Source organism: Ischnura elegans, chromosome 2 (assembly GCF_921293095.1).
Source record: "Ischnura elegans chromosome 2, ioIscEleg1.1, whole genome shotgun sequence".
In the NCBI taxonomy this organism is placed as follows: Eukaryota; Metazoa; Arthropoda; class Insecta; order Odonata; family Coenagrionidae; genus Ischnura; species Ischnura elegans.
In genome coordinates, this window is record NC_060247.1 from 132,201,558 (window position 1) to 132,215,313 (window position 13,756).

General features: G+C 39.8%; 1 protein-coding gene across 5 annotated transcripts in view; it reads right to left on the minus strand.

The window, feature by feature from the left end:
• The window catches only part of LOC124154642 (glutaminase liver isoform, mitochondrial-like), a 60,542-nt gene extending 47,040 nt beyond the window's left edge, over positions 1 to 13,502 (minus strand). For 4 of the 5 annotated variants that reach the window (XM_046528493.1, XM_046528495.1, XM_046528492.1 and 1 more), the window contains exons 1-2: positions 13,186 to 13,502; positions 2,052 to 2,120 (exon numbers count right to left, since the gene is read on the minus strand). In XM_046528493.1, the coding sequence (XP_046384449.1) occupies positions 2,052 to 2,120; positions 13,186 to 13,353 (237 nt within the window). In that variant the 5' untranslated portion in view covers positions 13,354 to 13,502. The remainder of the gene's footprint in view (positions 1 to 2,051; positions 2,121 to 13,185) is intronic. The other variant, XM_046528494.1, reaches the window with a different exon arrangement.
• Between the last annotated feature and the right edge of the window lie 254 nt (positions 13,503 to 13,756).

The following is a 13,756-nucleotide window of genomic DNA, read 5'->3' on the forward strand; positions in this document are numbered from 1 at the left end:
CATTGGGTGACAACACAATTAGAGCCGGATGTATAATATCTGGTTAGCCCTAACCATAAGATGATGCAGCCTTAAACTTTACTTACAATTAGAGGTGGTTGAAAGTTCTGGTTATCCCCTGAATACGATTAGCCTTCAAGCTAATCAGAACTTTCAGCCACCGCCAGGTAAAGCTGATGGCTGTACCGTCTTATGGGCTAAATAGGCATTATAAAACCGACTGCAGAATCCTCTATTGTAATATTCGAGCACTTCATTCTCACAGCCATGATTCTCGTTCTTCCAAGCAGTGGCGCAGCGAGGGGGGGGTTTTGGGGAATAACCCCTCCCCCAGAGCTCAGCGAAATTTTAAATTTTAATCCATTTTACTTATCTGGATAAGTATTACTTATAGAATAAAGATAGGATTTATCACATATCCCTCAGAAAGCCGTAAAACTCGCCATTTTGAACCATTATTCTTCAATTTGTTTTTGGAGGAGGGCCCCCGCAACGTCTGCTTACCCTGGTAGTTATGCAATACCCCCATACCCGTAAGTATCAGTTGCGCCTAAAACCCCCCTAGCCTTAATTCCTAGCTACGCCCCTGCTCCCAAGTACTAGCATCATGACAGCACAACAAATGGGGAGTCACTTAAAAATACACTCTCCCACTGTTTTGCCCTTCCCCGTTACGTCACCTGGAGAGCACCACGGGGTTGCATGACATCGGAACTATTTCATTTTACGATGAAAATTTAGTGAAGATGCTGAATTATATGTCAGAGATGTTGATAGATTGGATACTTCAAAAACTTAACCAATAATTCAGCTAACATCCTATCAAATCAAATTGATAGACAGCCATACTGACGTATTGCGTACCGTCGTCATAGACCAATTAATAGATGAAATGAAGCCACGAGGATATACGTAACGAAATAACCATGGGCGTGCCCAGTGAGGGGCATGAGGAAGCAGCTGCCCCCCTCCTAGAAGCAAAAATCGCAAAAGTCTTAAAGGAAAATCAGGACTGGATTGAAACGAAAGTTTTCAACAAATTTCCTTAAAACCACGAAAAATTACATTAATAATAGACATATAACAATAATAATTGTTTTCAAGAAAAGAATTCCAAAAACTAATAAAGCGCTCTTATAGTTTTCTTAAAATGTTGGCTTCATTCGCCTTTCCTATACTTAAAGGTTACAACTTAAACAATAATGACTTGCAACCCGCCCCTAGTTTTGATCCTGTGTACGCCCTTGGCCATACCCCGTGTTATAACCAGTCGCCCTCTCGTGAAGTAATAACAAAAATGAAGAAATTTTATCGTATCAAGTTTACATGTTTACCACACATGCAACTTGATAAAATAATAACGGTTTATATAATCTTCGGATGCTCCATGCTCACTATTGCTCCCCTTCTCGTCCCATTTTTTTCCTTGAACAAAAATGGGATAACACACGAAAAACTTTAGTAAAATAGATAAGGGAAAACATTTCCTTAAAATCTGTCATTGATCAAACACCATCTTTGACAAACAATAAAGAGAGATGAATCCTCACAAATCCTACCTTTGCCCCCTTTTCATCAAAGAAGAGGTCATGCGACCAAAACTGGAGAAAGTTTTGCCATCTCAATGCTTATACATGTAACTGTCTTTCCGTGAGAGTCCACGTGTGAGTAGTTTTGCCACGAGTATTCAGATACAAGCGTAGCACCATCGATATCATACCTATGAGAATGAAGGCTGCGATTAAACATAATTCACTCATCTATATGCTATCGGGATAATGGGTAATGGCTAATTTCTCTCACTAAATACTAAAAGGCTCGTCCCAGAATGGTCACCAAGGATCAAGTCCGCCAGGGATCATTCAAGAGCACAAATAGGAATGCCGGCGTGAACCGGGTTCTAGGGGAAATAAAAGCTGTAGGGAAAAATAAGGGGTGGAAAACGAACGACGAAAATTACCAGGCAGGGCAGCAACGGGGAGAGAAGCAAAGCTATCCAATGAATGTACTAATGCAACGCACACATAAAACAGATTAGAAGGCCCAAATACCGCAGTTCCAGATGCTTCACGCAAAGGTTGAGGCCGTGCGTGTCCAGGGCCGGTTCCGGGTCCAGAAGCCTTGAAAAATGAAAACGGGTGACTGGGGAGGAGCAGTGAATACAAATTGCCAAGTGGAGTTTTGGATAAAGAATAATCACATAAACTATTATACGAAGTACACACATCATCACGATTTTGGGAGAAAATAGCCAATGACACTCGGTACTTACTAAGGGTATTTCCTTTTGTTTTTATACTTTAAATTTGCATGAAATTGAATAGGGTAGTTTCCTATTATTTTTTATTGCCTAAATCGAAAGATTATTACTCCTGGAGTACGTATTTCACGCTTTTAGATTTGTAAATGATGATATCTATTTTTCGCGATTAAATGAAAAGTGAAAATTTTCAAGCGCGCGAAAACGCGACGGCTAAGTATGAATGATGGGAAAACTCCGTGTGACGTCGTTCTGGTTCCCGCTGCCGCAACTGAGGTGACCTTGGGGCGAGGCTTTGAGCGCTGATACGACGCAGGATGCTAGCAGGTAGCAGTACCCTGCCAGCTGGTAGCGCTTGGCTTAAATAATGATTCTTAATACCTTATCAAACGAAGAAGACTTTCCGACCTTAGCCAGTTTTAATAGGTGATTATTAAGACATGTTTCCCTGATCTCTGTGCCTCATGCATGCATTTGTAATCTCAGACGATGTAAAACTCCTATCTACTCGTATAGAAACTAGGTCCCTGTGACGTCACGTGGAGTGGCATCGCATGGGCGCCAATCTGGCCTTTTTCAAATGAGGATAATATTGACCATTGCTATTCGTCTAAACCGGTATTTCTAAAACCAAATAATTTGTATTCATAATATATTTATAATAATTCATAATATTTTAAAACAAAAAAATTGTATATTATGAATACAAATTATTTGGTTTGAGAACATGTTGGATATGTTAGATAAAAGAAGGGCCAGCATAATAGTGCTTCGACTCCACTCGACGACCCTCGACATTTTGATTTTTCAATTTGAAGATAGAAATGTCAAATAAAAAAGCCGATATAACGTATCCTATTGTTTCCAATGATATATACGCAACGCCAGAACTTAGAAGACGATTTATCCATGATCTAGAAGGCAAGATGGTGGAAGCAGTAGGTTTTATGAGACAGGTACGTGCGATAAGCGTGTATTCAGAGTATGCTATTAATGATTACGACGAAATGTGATGCGACGCATCAGAGCCCAAAAAGCAACAGGAAACCAACTCCCAATAGGCAAGGCTGCAACACTGAAAAAATAATTGATTTCCTGTATAATTCCCTTAATGTTACAGTCGTAAAATGGAAATACGATGAGGCATGGCAAAATAAATCTTTACCTGAGAAAATATACTAATAAAAATCTCTATGATAACAATCCATACATTTACAACCTTAACCGACTTATGAAGCAGTATAATTTTTTATTTCAATTCGAAATTACCCTCAAATCCTAATGATTAATGCTCTACCACGCAAATTCTTTCCAAGATTTAAAAATTAAGGAATTCTAATTTTGCAGTCAAGCTATAGGATGAAACGCAAAAAGAACATTGTTCTGTATTTTACACAGGTGATGCGTTCTTGATACTAAACTGTTACCATACTGAGGACCCCCGGTTACGTCTAAATTGAAGCATAGCATTTAATATTCATTATCATCACTCGATCCTTAGTTTCATCTGACAATAACCCAATTCAAAGAGCTTACCGAAAGAGGGAATATTACCTTATGATTAAAAAAATAATAACTTCCAAACAACCTATTCATGGTATTTTTTTAATTATAGAAAATATAAGCCACCGACGAGATTAACACTTATTCAATGCTTGTTTGAAGAAACTTCAACTAGTAGAGATGTTATCCACGACAACGAAAAAAGAAAGTTTTTTACATTGGAGCTGCACTATATTATACTAACCAGATTACAATCTCTAAATAAGACGATACCATCACAGGTATAAAATATTATTGGCTCAATTGTACTTCTGCGCCACAGCAGAGAAATGACCCTAACACCACGGCCTTGCCCCCTGTAGTATTATTAGAGTGCGTTTGAGGAAGTGAACGCCCGGATCGGTTGCGTATACCATTCGAAAACTGTAAGAAGAAACGAAGTCGAGGCTATAGGCTTTTCTCCCGCTTTCCAGAACAAATTTCTCACGCGTCTTCCGAAAAGAAGACCCATATTTTCTCGTTGGGGACGCAAGTTGCTTTCCTACGAGCATCTCTTCACGCGTCTAGTGCACTGCCAGGTTATATCAAGATGACTATAATAAGTACGAGGCCGCAACTAAGAAGCTCACTTTATACTCTTGGCGTCCTTTTCGGAGGTAATTTGGGTATACAAAAAATCCCGAGAATCCGCCTCGGGCGGATCGTATAGCTCAAGAAATTGAAATGGTAGGCTTGTACGTGTGCCAACAGACTAAAATATTGGCTAACGAGGTCAAACGGGATTAATTAAATCAGAGATACCATTTTTTTCATTATTGTGGGCCAACAAACCTTCGATTGGCTAGACACTCCACTCAATTCTCCAGCAAGTTATTCTTTTCGCTTATTTCCTCTCCTTGACATCTGCATTCATGCCCTTACACCCACGCATCGTTAGCACACATTTTAGTTATTCAGGGTTAGTTATTTAGTTATTCACACCTTTGAAGTGCAGTGATCATGGCAAAGGAACTCTTCGATACTTTCCCCATCTTGGAGTTTTTTTCTGACTACGCTAGTGATTTCATTGAGCACACATTGATTACGGAAAGCAATTCGACAACTGACTATTGCCTTACCGTCCAAAACTTAAATGTTTTTTATCACCTTACCATGGAACCTTCTTCCATGACCTTACCATCCACCCTAACTCTGACAGTGAAATCAGTCGGTCCTCAAGATCTTCCAATTTTTTCAATACGATTTTCTCCGCAAAACTTAATAAAGCAATGGTGACAGCGGGCATCCATGCTTTACTCCACGGCCAATAAAGTTGACTATCGATGTATTTGACTAATCAGCCCGATTAAGGTTCAAGTGGAGGGATTTTAGCCTTCGCCCTTACAGTTCCATATGTCTTATAATTTTGTCTGATTTCATAAATTTTTGAACATCGTCCGATATTTTGCAAAGGAGTATCCTTAAAATTCACACACCTGCGGATGTTAATACATGGATAAAATCTGAACCGTACTTGATGAGTGATATCTACCTATTCAAAATTTAACATTTTTAAGTTAATCACTGATAAACGGACGACACACTATAACCCCAAGAGAAGATTATCGAGAAGCCAAGATCACTATGGCACACGGAGGCGATGAATTGGAAAACCTCACCAAAATTAATTCCGGAAATGTGAAGGAGCCGGATGGGCCTTGGTCAGGATCTCAGGAGGCCTTCCTGTACAAAAAGTCGCCGAAAGAAAACCTAGAAATTCAGCATTAAACGAAGCCAGATTGATAATTTTAAGCACGCCATAAAACAGGCGTCAGGAAAGGATTAATGGCAGCAGGCATTGTGCGCTGGATAGCCGAAAAAATGAGAAAAAGGATGAGGTCAAGGGCAGGGTGTAATTATTACTCGTAGTAGGAGTAGAGACTGAGTCACATCACTGCAGCATGAGAAAGATAACGACTTCCCTACGAGCCGATTTTCATGACGATCGTGCCCCCTGGATGCATAAAAGCAAAAGGTCGATCAGATAGAAATATCGAAGCTCCGAGGTTTTCGGCTGCCGTCGGTACACCCTCCTAAGCCGTCAATCCCGTCGCGAGAAGATTGTTCGAGCCAAAGTGAGGTCAATTGAGTGCGGGCGAAGACAGAGACGGCGGAGGAAGTAATAGCTGCTCACGGCAAGAAGACACTCCGCATTAGCAATGCACACGTACTCTTGGAGTTCCTGCGTTTTGATCTCCAGCCAAGGCGATGGTCGGCAGAGAGGTCTTCCTCTCAAAGCACAAGGAATTAGAGCGGATTTTTACATCGATTAACCGATTCGACAGAAGGGACATGGGAGCAGAATAACAGCGAAAACCTCCACCTTCCGTGGGAAAATAAAGCATGAAAGACTGGATTCTCACACGCTTGGAATTATTTTGGAAGCGCGAATAAAATAGTGAACTGACTGAAAACTCCACATTTATCGACAAAATACAGGGCTTCGCCGAGGTCGGATAAGGCAGCTACTTCCCCTAGAGCCGATATATTTTGTTTTCTATTTGCTACTAAAAATTAAACCGGGTGTCCCGCCCATTTTTCTCTTTGGATATTTTAATCCAAACCCTGACGATGGCATGGGAAAAATCAATTGATGCCAAGAAGGAGCAGCAAATTGAAGGATGAGAACACGAAACCAAAAGCATAATTTAAATACATGAACGCAGGGACAGTTTGAATCACGGCATGCCATTGGCATCAACAATTTCTGCAACGATTCCTCTTTGATCTCATGAGCACAACAGCTCTCTCAAGAATGACCGGAAGGTATTTAAACCAGACCAAATACAGAACAAGAGATATTGTAAAAGACGAATAAATGCTACACGCTTGAATATTTTGCAAGAAATTCTGAAGAAATTGAATTTATACAAAATACTGACTTGACACTACCATGTTATTTAAGATTAAAAGTTTTTCTTAACTGAGTTCATTCGGGCGGCACTTGATTGGCATGCATTCTTACGTCAAATAAAATAACTTCTTACAACACATTGCAATTTAATGAACCGACCTGAATTTCACCTACTCCGCATGAATTTTCAAGGCACAAACATTTAAATATCAAATTCTTGTGAACAGAAAGCAACTTTGTGGTGCCATTAGCGGTAAAGATGATTGCCAGCCACTCTTAATTTGTCATCGCCTAGGAATTAGTATCAAAATATTGTTCAGCCCCACACTCCATCTCAATTAAAATCGATATAATAATCGATAGCCAGCACGAGACAGCACAATACCAGACGGAAAACATTTGCACATTGTCACTAAAATATGAGTGGATTCCAAATAAATTCGATGGGTTAAGCGACAGGAACGGATTTCTGAATTTTGAGCCTATGTAAAATCGGCAAAATAGTTAATTCAAGCAATTATCTTCTTCGTGCGATTGATTATTGATCATAAGGCTGCTTTGTTTAACCTCAACATGAATTGCGTCCCAAATCCAACAGCTAAAAGCACCCGCTACTCACTCAAAACCAGATATAAGTGAAATCACAAAAAAATAACACAATCGAAGTCGCTGGTTATCTCCGCATCCAGACGGCACCCCAGACCAAAAAAAAGGTAATAGAAGAATAGGTGTGCAACAGGTCGATGGGATAAGGCTTAACGAGTCCAGCCCACACCACTCACGACCAATATTCAATCAGGCCGAGATATGAATCCGTGAAAATACCAATTTTCTAGCCCTCTCTCTTTGCAAGCAATCTCCCTTTCCGCATCAAATAGCCCTGTTGGCCAGGGGCGCAGCTAGGAATTAAGGCTAGGGGGGTTACAGGCGCAACTAGTGCTAGAGTGCTTGGGGAATTGCATACCCGCCAGGGTAAGCGGAAGGTGCGGGGGCCTTTCGCCGGAAAAAATTAAGATAAATGGTTCAAAATGGTGATTTTTACGGCCCTCTGAGAGATATTTTATTAATCCTAACAATATTCCATAAGTAATATTAATCCAATTAAGTAAAATAGATTTAACTTAAAAATTTCTCTGAGCTCTGGGGGGGGGGGGGGGGTTTATCCCCCAAACCCCCTCCCCCTCGTTGCGCCACTGCTGTTGGCTACCTAGTCGATTTTCCACGCTCCTGACCAAGGGAATGAAACGAAGGATGTACCAGGCCATCCCGTAGAAACTTATTCGTGCTGCCATTCGGCGATTTTGAATAGATTTTCAAAAATTTACGTGCAAATATTTCACTTCCCTATTCTACACATAACATCAATCCAAAGCAATTTCTCATGAGGGATAAATCGAATCTATTCTTTTCAACGATAAAAAAAACTTGATAGATATCAATAAATATTTTACTAACTACATTGACCCGAATAACGACTGTCGTGCGAAGTTAAAACTCGGGACGGTATCCTAAAAAATATTCGTAGAATCGCACAAAGTTTTAGTTTTATTTTGTGTACAAATCACAACAAATTCATCCATTAAAATGTGTCAAGAGAAACTGTTAATTTCTAAAATGCATATTAATATATAAAACTACTGTCGCTACATTTGAAAATATTTTTTTGCTACAGAAAACCTTTATCGGCATCAATTTCCAAACAAAATATTTAATTCATACACATTCAGATGATCATTAACAGCCCTTTGGATAACGAATGGCGAGCCATATTTTTTATTGAGTCTTCTATAATCACCTCTAGCATTAATTCAAAGATATGGATTTCACAGTCACTACACCTAAGAATGCGCTTTCCTTTGGCCACCCCTTTCCCTACGCCACTGACATTAATTCAGGCCCCTAGAGAAAGAGCCCTTCTGTTCACCACCAGGTGGAATACTCAGCTGTGATCTTAATTAAACGTACCTGATAATACTGATAGAGACATTACCTTGCGTACTAGCATTAATCCTTGGGGATGTAGCAGGAGATTTCCCAATAGAGAATCGGGAGGGGCATCGCTTATACAAGTGCATCCGCACTTCACAAAGGAATGTCGACACCAGTGTGCCATTCACAACAGTCAAAATATAAAACAAATTATAAACCTGGATCTCTAGGACATTCTAGGACCTGGACATTCGTAGCAGGTATTCGGGCAGAGTTCCTGGCGTAAATTCGAGTTCGCATCCCAGTCAAGGCAAATTATTCTCCTCTAAAGGCCGTTTCACACGGTACACGGAATTGCGCAGGTTAGAGCTGCATTAATTTCTAAAATGGCGTGGAATTGCGCGAATGCATGAACGAAATTAGAACATGGGCTATTTTGCCGTCTCGCGTCCACGCATTCTCGCATGTGATCTAGCAATTCATCGCTTTACACGACCCAATTTTGATTGCGCCTTCGCACGTACGTCAGATTGCGCAATTCCGTGTACCGTGTAAAACGGCCTTAAGGAATTTGCGCACATTACGTGCACTAGATGACTCCGTAAAATTAAGACGCTGAGTATTCCGCGGTTATTTCCTCGAATAATGTTTATGGAGAACGCCCTAGCGTTCAAATACCTGGAATTTCCCACGGGACAGTTGCGCTTTGAGCACAAATATGCTGTCTTGAGTCACTACGTCTGATAGCGTAAACCCCCTTATCCTCTAAACTCTGCAGAGGAATGAGATGCTTTGGTAGTTCAAGCCCCTACACCTACCCCAACTACACGCTCCTCTTTCTCCACCCCCTTCCCTACGCCACTGAGATAGATGCAGATGCACATAATAGAGATCCGGGTTTGAATTCCAGTCAAGGAAAATAATTTTTCCTGTGGAATTTTCGCACAGCAAATAAATGTTTCGGAATCGGCAAGTGAAATATCAATCTCACGACCTAGCGGGGCTACATTTCATGGGCTAGGTCAAAAAAGGATGGATTATGACAGAAGATGGCCTACCTTCAGAGAAGAGGCCGTATTTTGGGAGGGATAGAGCGATAGGTATAAGTGGGGAGGATGAACCTCGCGCCGTCCTTGAGGGGCTACCAGTAGCGAAACCTGAAAGATACTCTTTGGAAATAAATACGATGTGAAAAAGAAGAGAGCAAAAGAAGTCCCGAGTCCAAGAAGTTGGAGGAAACTACTACTTCCTCTACAAGTAGTGGTTTCCTATTTTTTACTGCCTAAATCGAAAGATTATTACTCCTGGAGTACGTATTTCACGCTTTTAGATTTTTAAATGACAATATCTACTTTTCGCAATTAAATGAAAAGTGAAAATTTTCAAGCGCACGAAAACGCGACGGCTAAGTATGAATTCTGGGAAAAGCCCGAGTGACGTCATTATGGTTCCAGCTGCCGCCGTGTGAGGCCACCTTGGTACGAGGCTATGAGCGCCGATACGATGCAGGCTGCTAGCAGGTCGCAAAGTACCCTACTAGCAGATAGCGCTTGGCTTAAATAAGGATTATTAATACCCAATCAAACGAAGAAAACTTTCCGACCATAGGCAATTTAAATAAGTGATTATTAAGAGATGTTTCCCTGAGCTCTGTGCCTCATTCATGCATTAGTAATCTCAGACAATTTAAAACTCCTATCCTCTCGTATAGGAACTAGGTCCCTGTGACGTCACGTGGAGTGGCATCGCATGGGCGCCAATCTGGCCTTTTTCAAATGAGGTTAAAATTGACCATTGCCATTCGTCTAAACCGGTATTTTTAAACCAAATAATGTGTATATTATGAATACACTAATGGTGGGTTAGGAATCACAATCAATGCATTTCGTTCCTTTGATGAAAGAAACTACCCTATTACCTTCTGATAATAGCAATATGCAACGCTAATATTAGGTACGGATAGCACATAGCAATACTTCAGACGCATTTCACCTAAGTAGGTCTAAATATTTTGTTATCAATAAATAAACTCCTTAGGCAAACAATTTTATCTTAGGATAATTTTTGCGATTGGATTTTGTTCCAGAAACTACCCAACCCATTACGGTGTGATGAATGCAAGATGTTTACTTTTTCGGCATAATTACATACGGTGCTGCTGTTATCAGAACTGTTTGACACTTCCACTTGAGCCAGATTGAGGAGATGCAGGGCCGTACATTCGGAATTGTTTACAAGTCTTATAAAGCTGCTGTTAATATCAACACTGGGTACATACTTTACACATCCATTTCTTTCGGATATGAATACACTCTGATTTCCGTTCGAAGATATCATCTACCGTGATAACTTATAACAGCTCAAGCAAAGAAGCTTGTATTTCTCAATTTTGCGACGAGGTAGGCCGACTGGCCACGTACCATGATTGCCCCTACTGAAGAAGCGCGATGGAGATCGAAGCGACCATCGAGTGCATTGGAAAAGCTATTTTGACTCCCTGAACCTCCCAGTAATTCATGAAAAGAAAGTGCTCGCGTGGAGTGAACTTTGAGTGACCTCACAACGTTGGCGATACTTATGAATAATTCAGGATTTGCTAGTGAAAAGTACGAATTTTCGTAACATAAAGCGGAGTTCATTCGGGTTTTTCTCTACCTCTCGCAAGAAGGCCGACCGTACCTGTAATTCGCATGCGGATGCTAGTCCCCTCATTAGTGGTGGCTTTCCGATGACGGTTCCTCATAACCAAATGAGGTTCTCCACTTCACAAGAGCCTCGAAGCCACAAAACCCAACGTTACCCTATCAGCTGTTTCCACACATTTCGCATCAGCCGATTCTCCTACAGCCTCACCCCTTTTCTAGACCAACTCCGTCCGCCTCCTCCACAGCCACCCCCTGCCATCTCCAAAAACGCCAAACTTCTCACGCAAGACAGACGAATTCATACCTTAGCGGGTGAATTATAGTGGATGAAACGGTAATCTATGGTCTGTGGGGGCATTTAGGAATAATTACGTTCATAAAATTCTAGGTCCAAGTTACAGAGAAGGGCCGATGAGTATAAATGGTGATCTATTGATCTAGTGGCAGTGGAGGCAAGAGAGAGAAGTTGATTAATAATTCGTGACTTAAAAAACATTTATTGATATATTTAATCGATAAAAGTTCTTCCTTTCTTAGGATCTTTTGTAATTAAAGTTTACGTGTTATACATTTCTTAGAAGATATGTTCGTTAATGACAGGCATAATTTAGGGTAATAAATATCGTTATATTCTACACTCTTAACATTTCTCTTTACAACCTTCAATATTAAATGTGTCCCTTTGCTCTTTTTAATTGCCCTCGATATCCTGTTTCGCCGACCATCTCCGGGTGGGTTAGGATAAATAACCTTAAAGCCTCAACTTATTTTTCAATCAATACGTTTTCAATAGAAATAGACAACGTTACAATTACAACTCGTGAGAAAGGCGGAGTTTCCAATCAGATGGACATGAATAGCTTGGTAAAACACAGAAATACCACACACCGAAAAAACTATCGTCCTCAATTTCAGAAAAAAATATCCCCTTGACAGATGTGCTAAACGGCTTTTAATAATTTTTGCAAGGGGAATATTCACAAAATTACGTACATTATGGAAATTAAGAAAATGACAGAAGTATCAACATAAAGTTACAGTAGAATATATGGTGGAACAAAAGCCGAAATAGTTCATTTGGGAACCAAATACAAAGAAATAAATGGCATCGAACCAAAAGTATGAAGAACCACTGATTTTAAACTAAGGCCTTGAAGACAAAATCCGGGATTTGAAAGATACCCCTTCCTCATCACCGACACGCTGTCTCTAGAGAAAGATAAAGTTATGGTAAATCATACAAGATTCACAAATTCTGAGATCGACTTTTATTCAGGATGACTGATCATGAATCTACTTTAACCCTGGCATTTCGATAAGCCACAGCCACGCCGTAATGAAATAAGAAACTGATTAACGTGTTTACCGCAATAGTACACAAAAGTCCGTTCAGATATATCGTGTGCCCAGAAAACACGAAGGAAACCACCATAAGCATTCATCACACTTAACGATTTTAAATTGTCGCGCCTATTTTCGGAATGTCTGCTATACCTGCGCCGTTTGATCTTCATGTCGGCGAAACTAATCAATTTCTCCTATTCTTTTCTTAACTATTATCCTCTCGGAATTTAGAGAGATAAACGACATATAAAAAGTACAATGCGTAAAATACTAATACATATTCTAAAAGCAGAGAAATGCATAAGCCTTACCTTCCATTCAAAATAAAATACAATGCTCGATTCCCATTGTAAGTCGTTATGATAAACAGCACAACATAAACATCGTAGCAATAAGGATAGATGTAATACATTTCGAAAAATTGATACAGATTACACCGACTTCATACCACTTTATTTGGCACTCAAGTTCTTCGTGAGCATATAATAAACAATAATATCCTTAATTGTATTTAAAAAGTCCTGCTGAACTGATTGAATATCGTGCATTGGATAACGAACGAAGATCAGTAAACTAATGAATTGAAAGTATAAATATATATTATTACTTACCGTAAGGATGTGGAACTTCGATGCATCAAGACGATAGTTTGATCTCCGGGCAGTTCCAGAAAATTTCTGAGAAAATATAGTTCTGTAAACACTTAGCCTTGCCTTTCCTGAACCACATTTTAACCTACCGGTTGCACGATATCCAACATTGGTGACACACACGAGCATACTCTTTACAAGCGATAACTTATTTCCCTTTCTGGTTTTTCTCAACACGCTGCAATTAATTCAGGATAAGCTTTTAAAAGTTAACAATCAACCAACGCGCTTCAGGCTGATCATTACTCGTTCATGAATGCCCAACTATCGTCTGCCCGATGTCTAGCGGAAGTAAATTAAAAACGAAGTCAAGAGTGAAATTTAGTGAAGACTTATGTGCATTTGTATTGTTATTTTCACAATATAATAATTAAATTAATTTATGCATCAGAATAAAATACTTATTTTTGTTATTTCTTAATATAACTTAGTCCCTCATGATTTTATCTGAAAATGGCGGGTAACTTTAAAAATAAAGGTCGGTAAACCGAAAAAATTATTAAATTATTACGAATAGAATCAATTATACCAT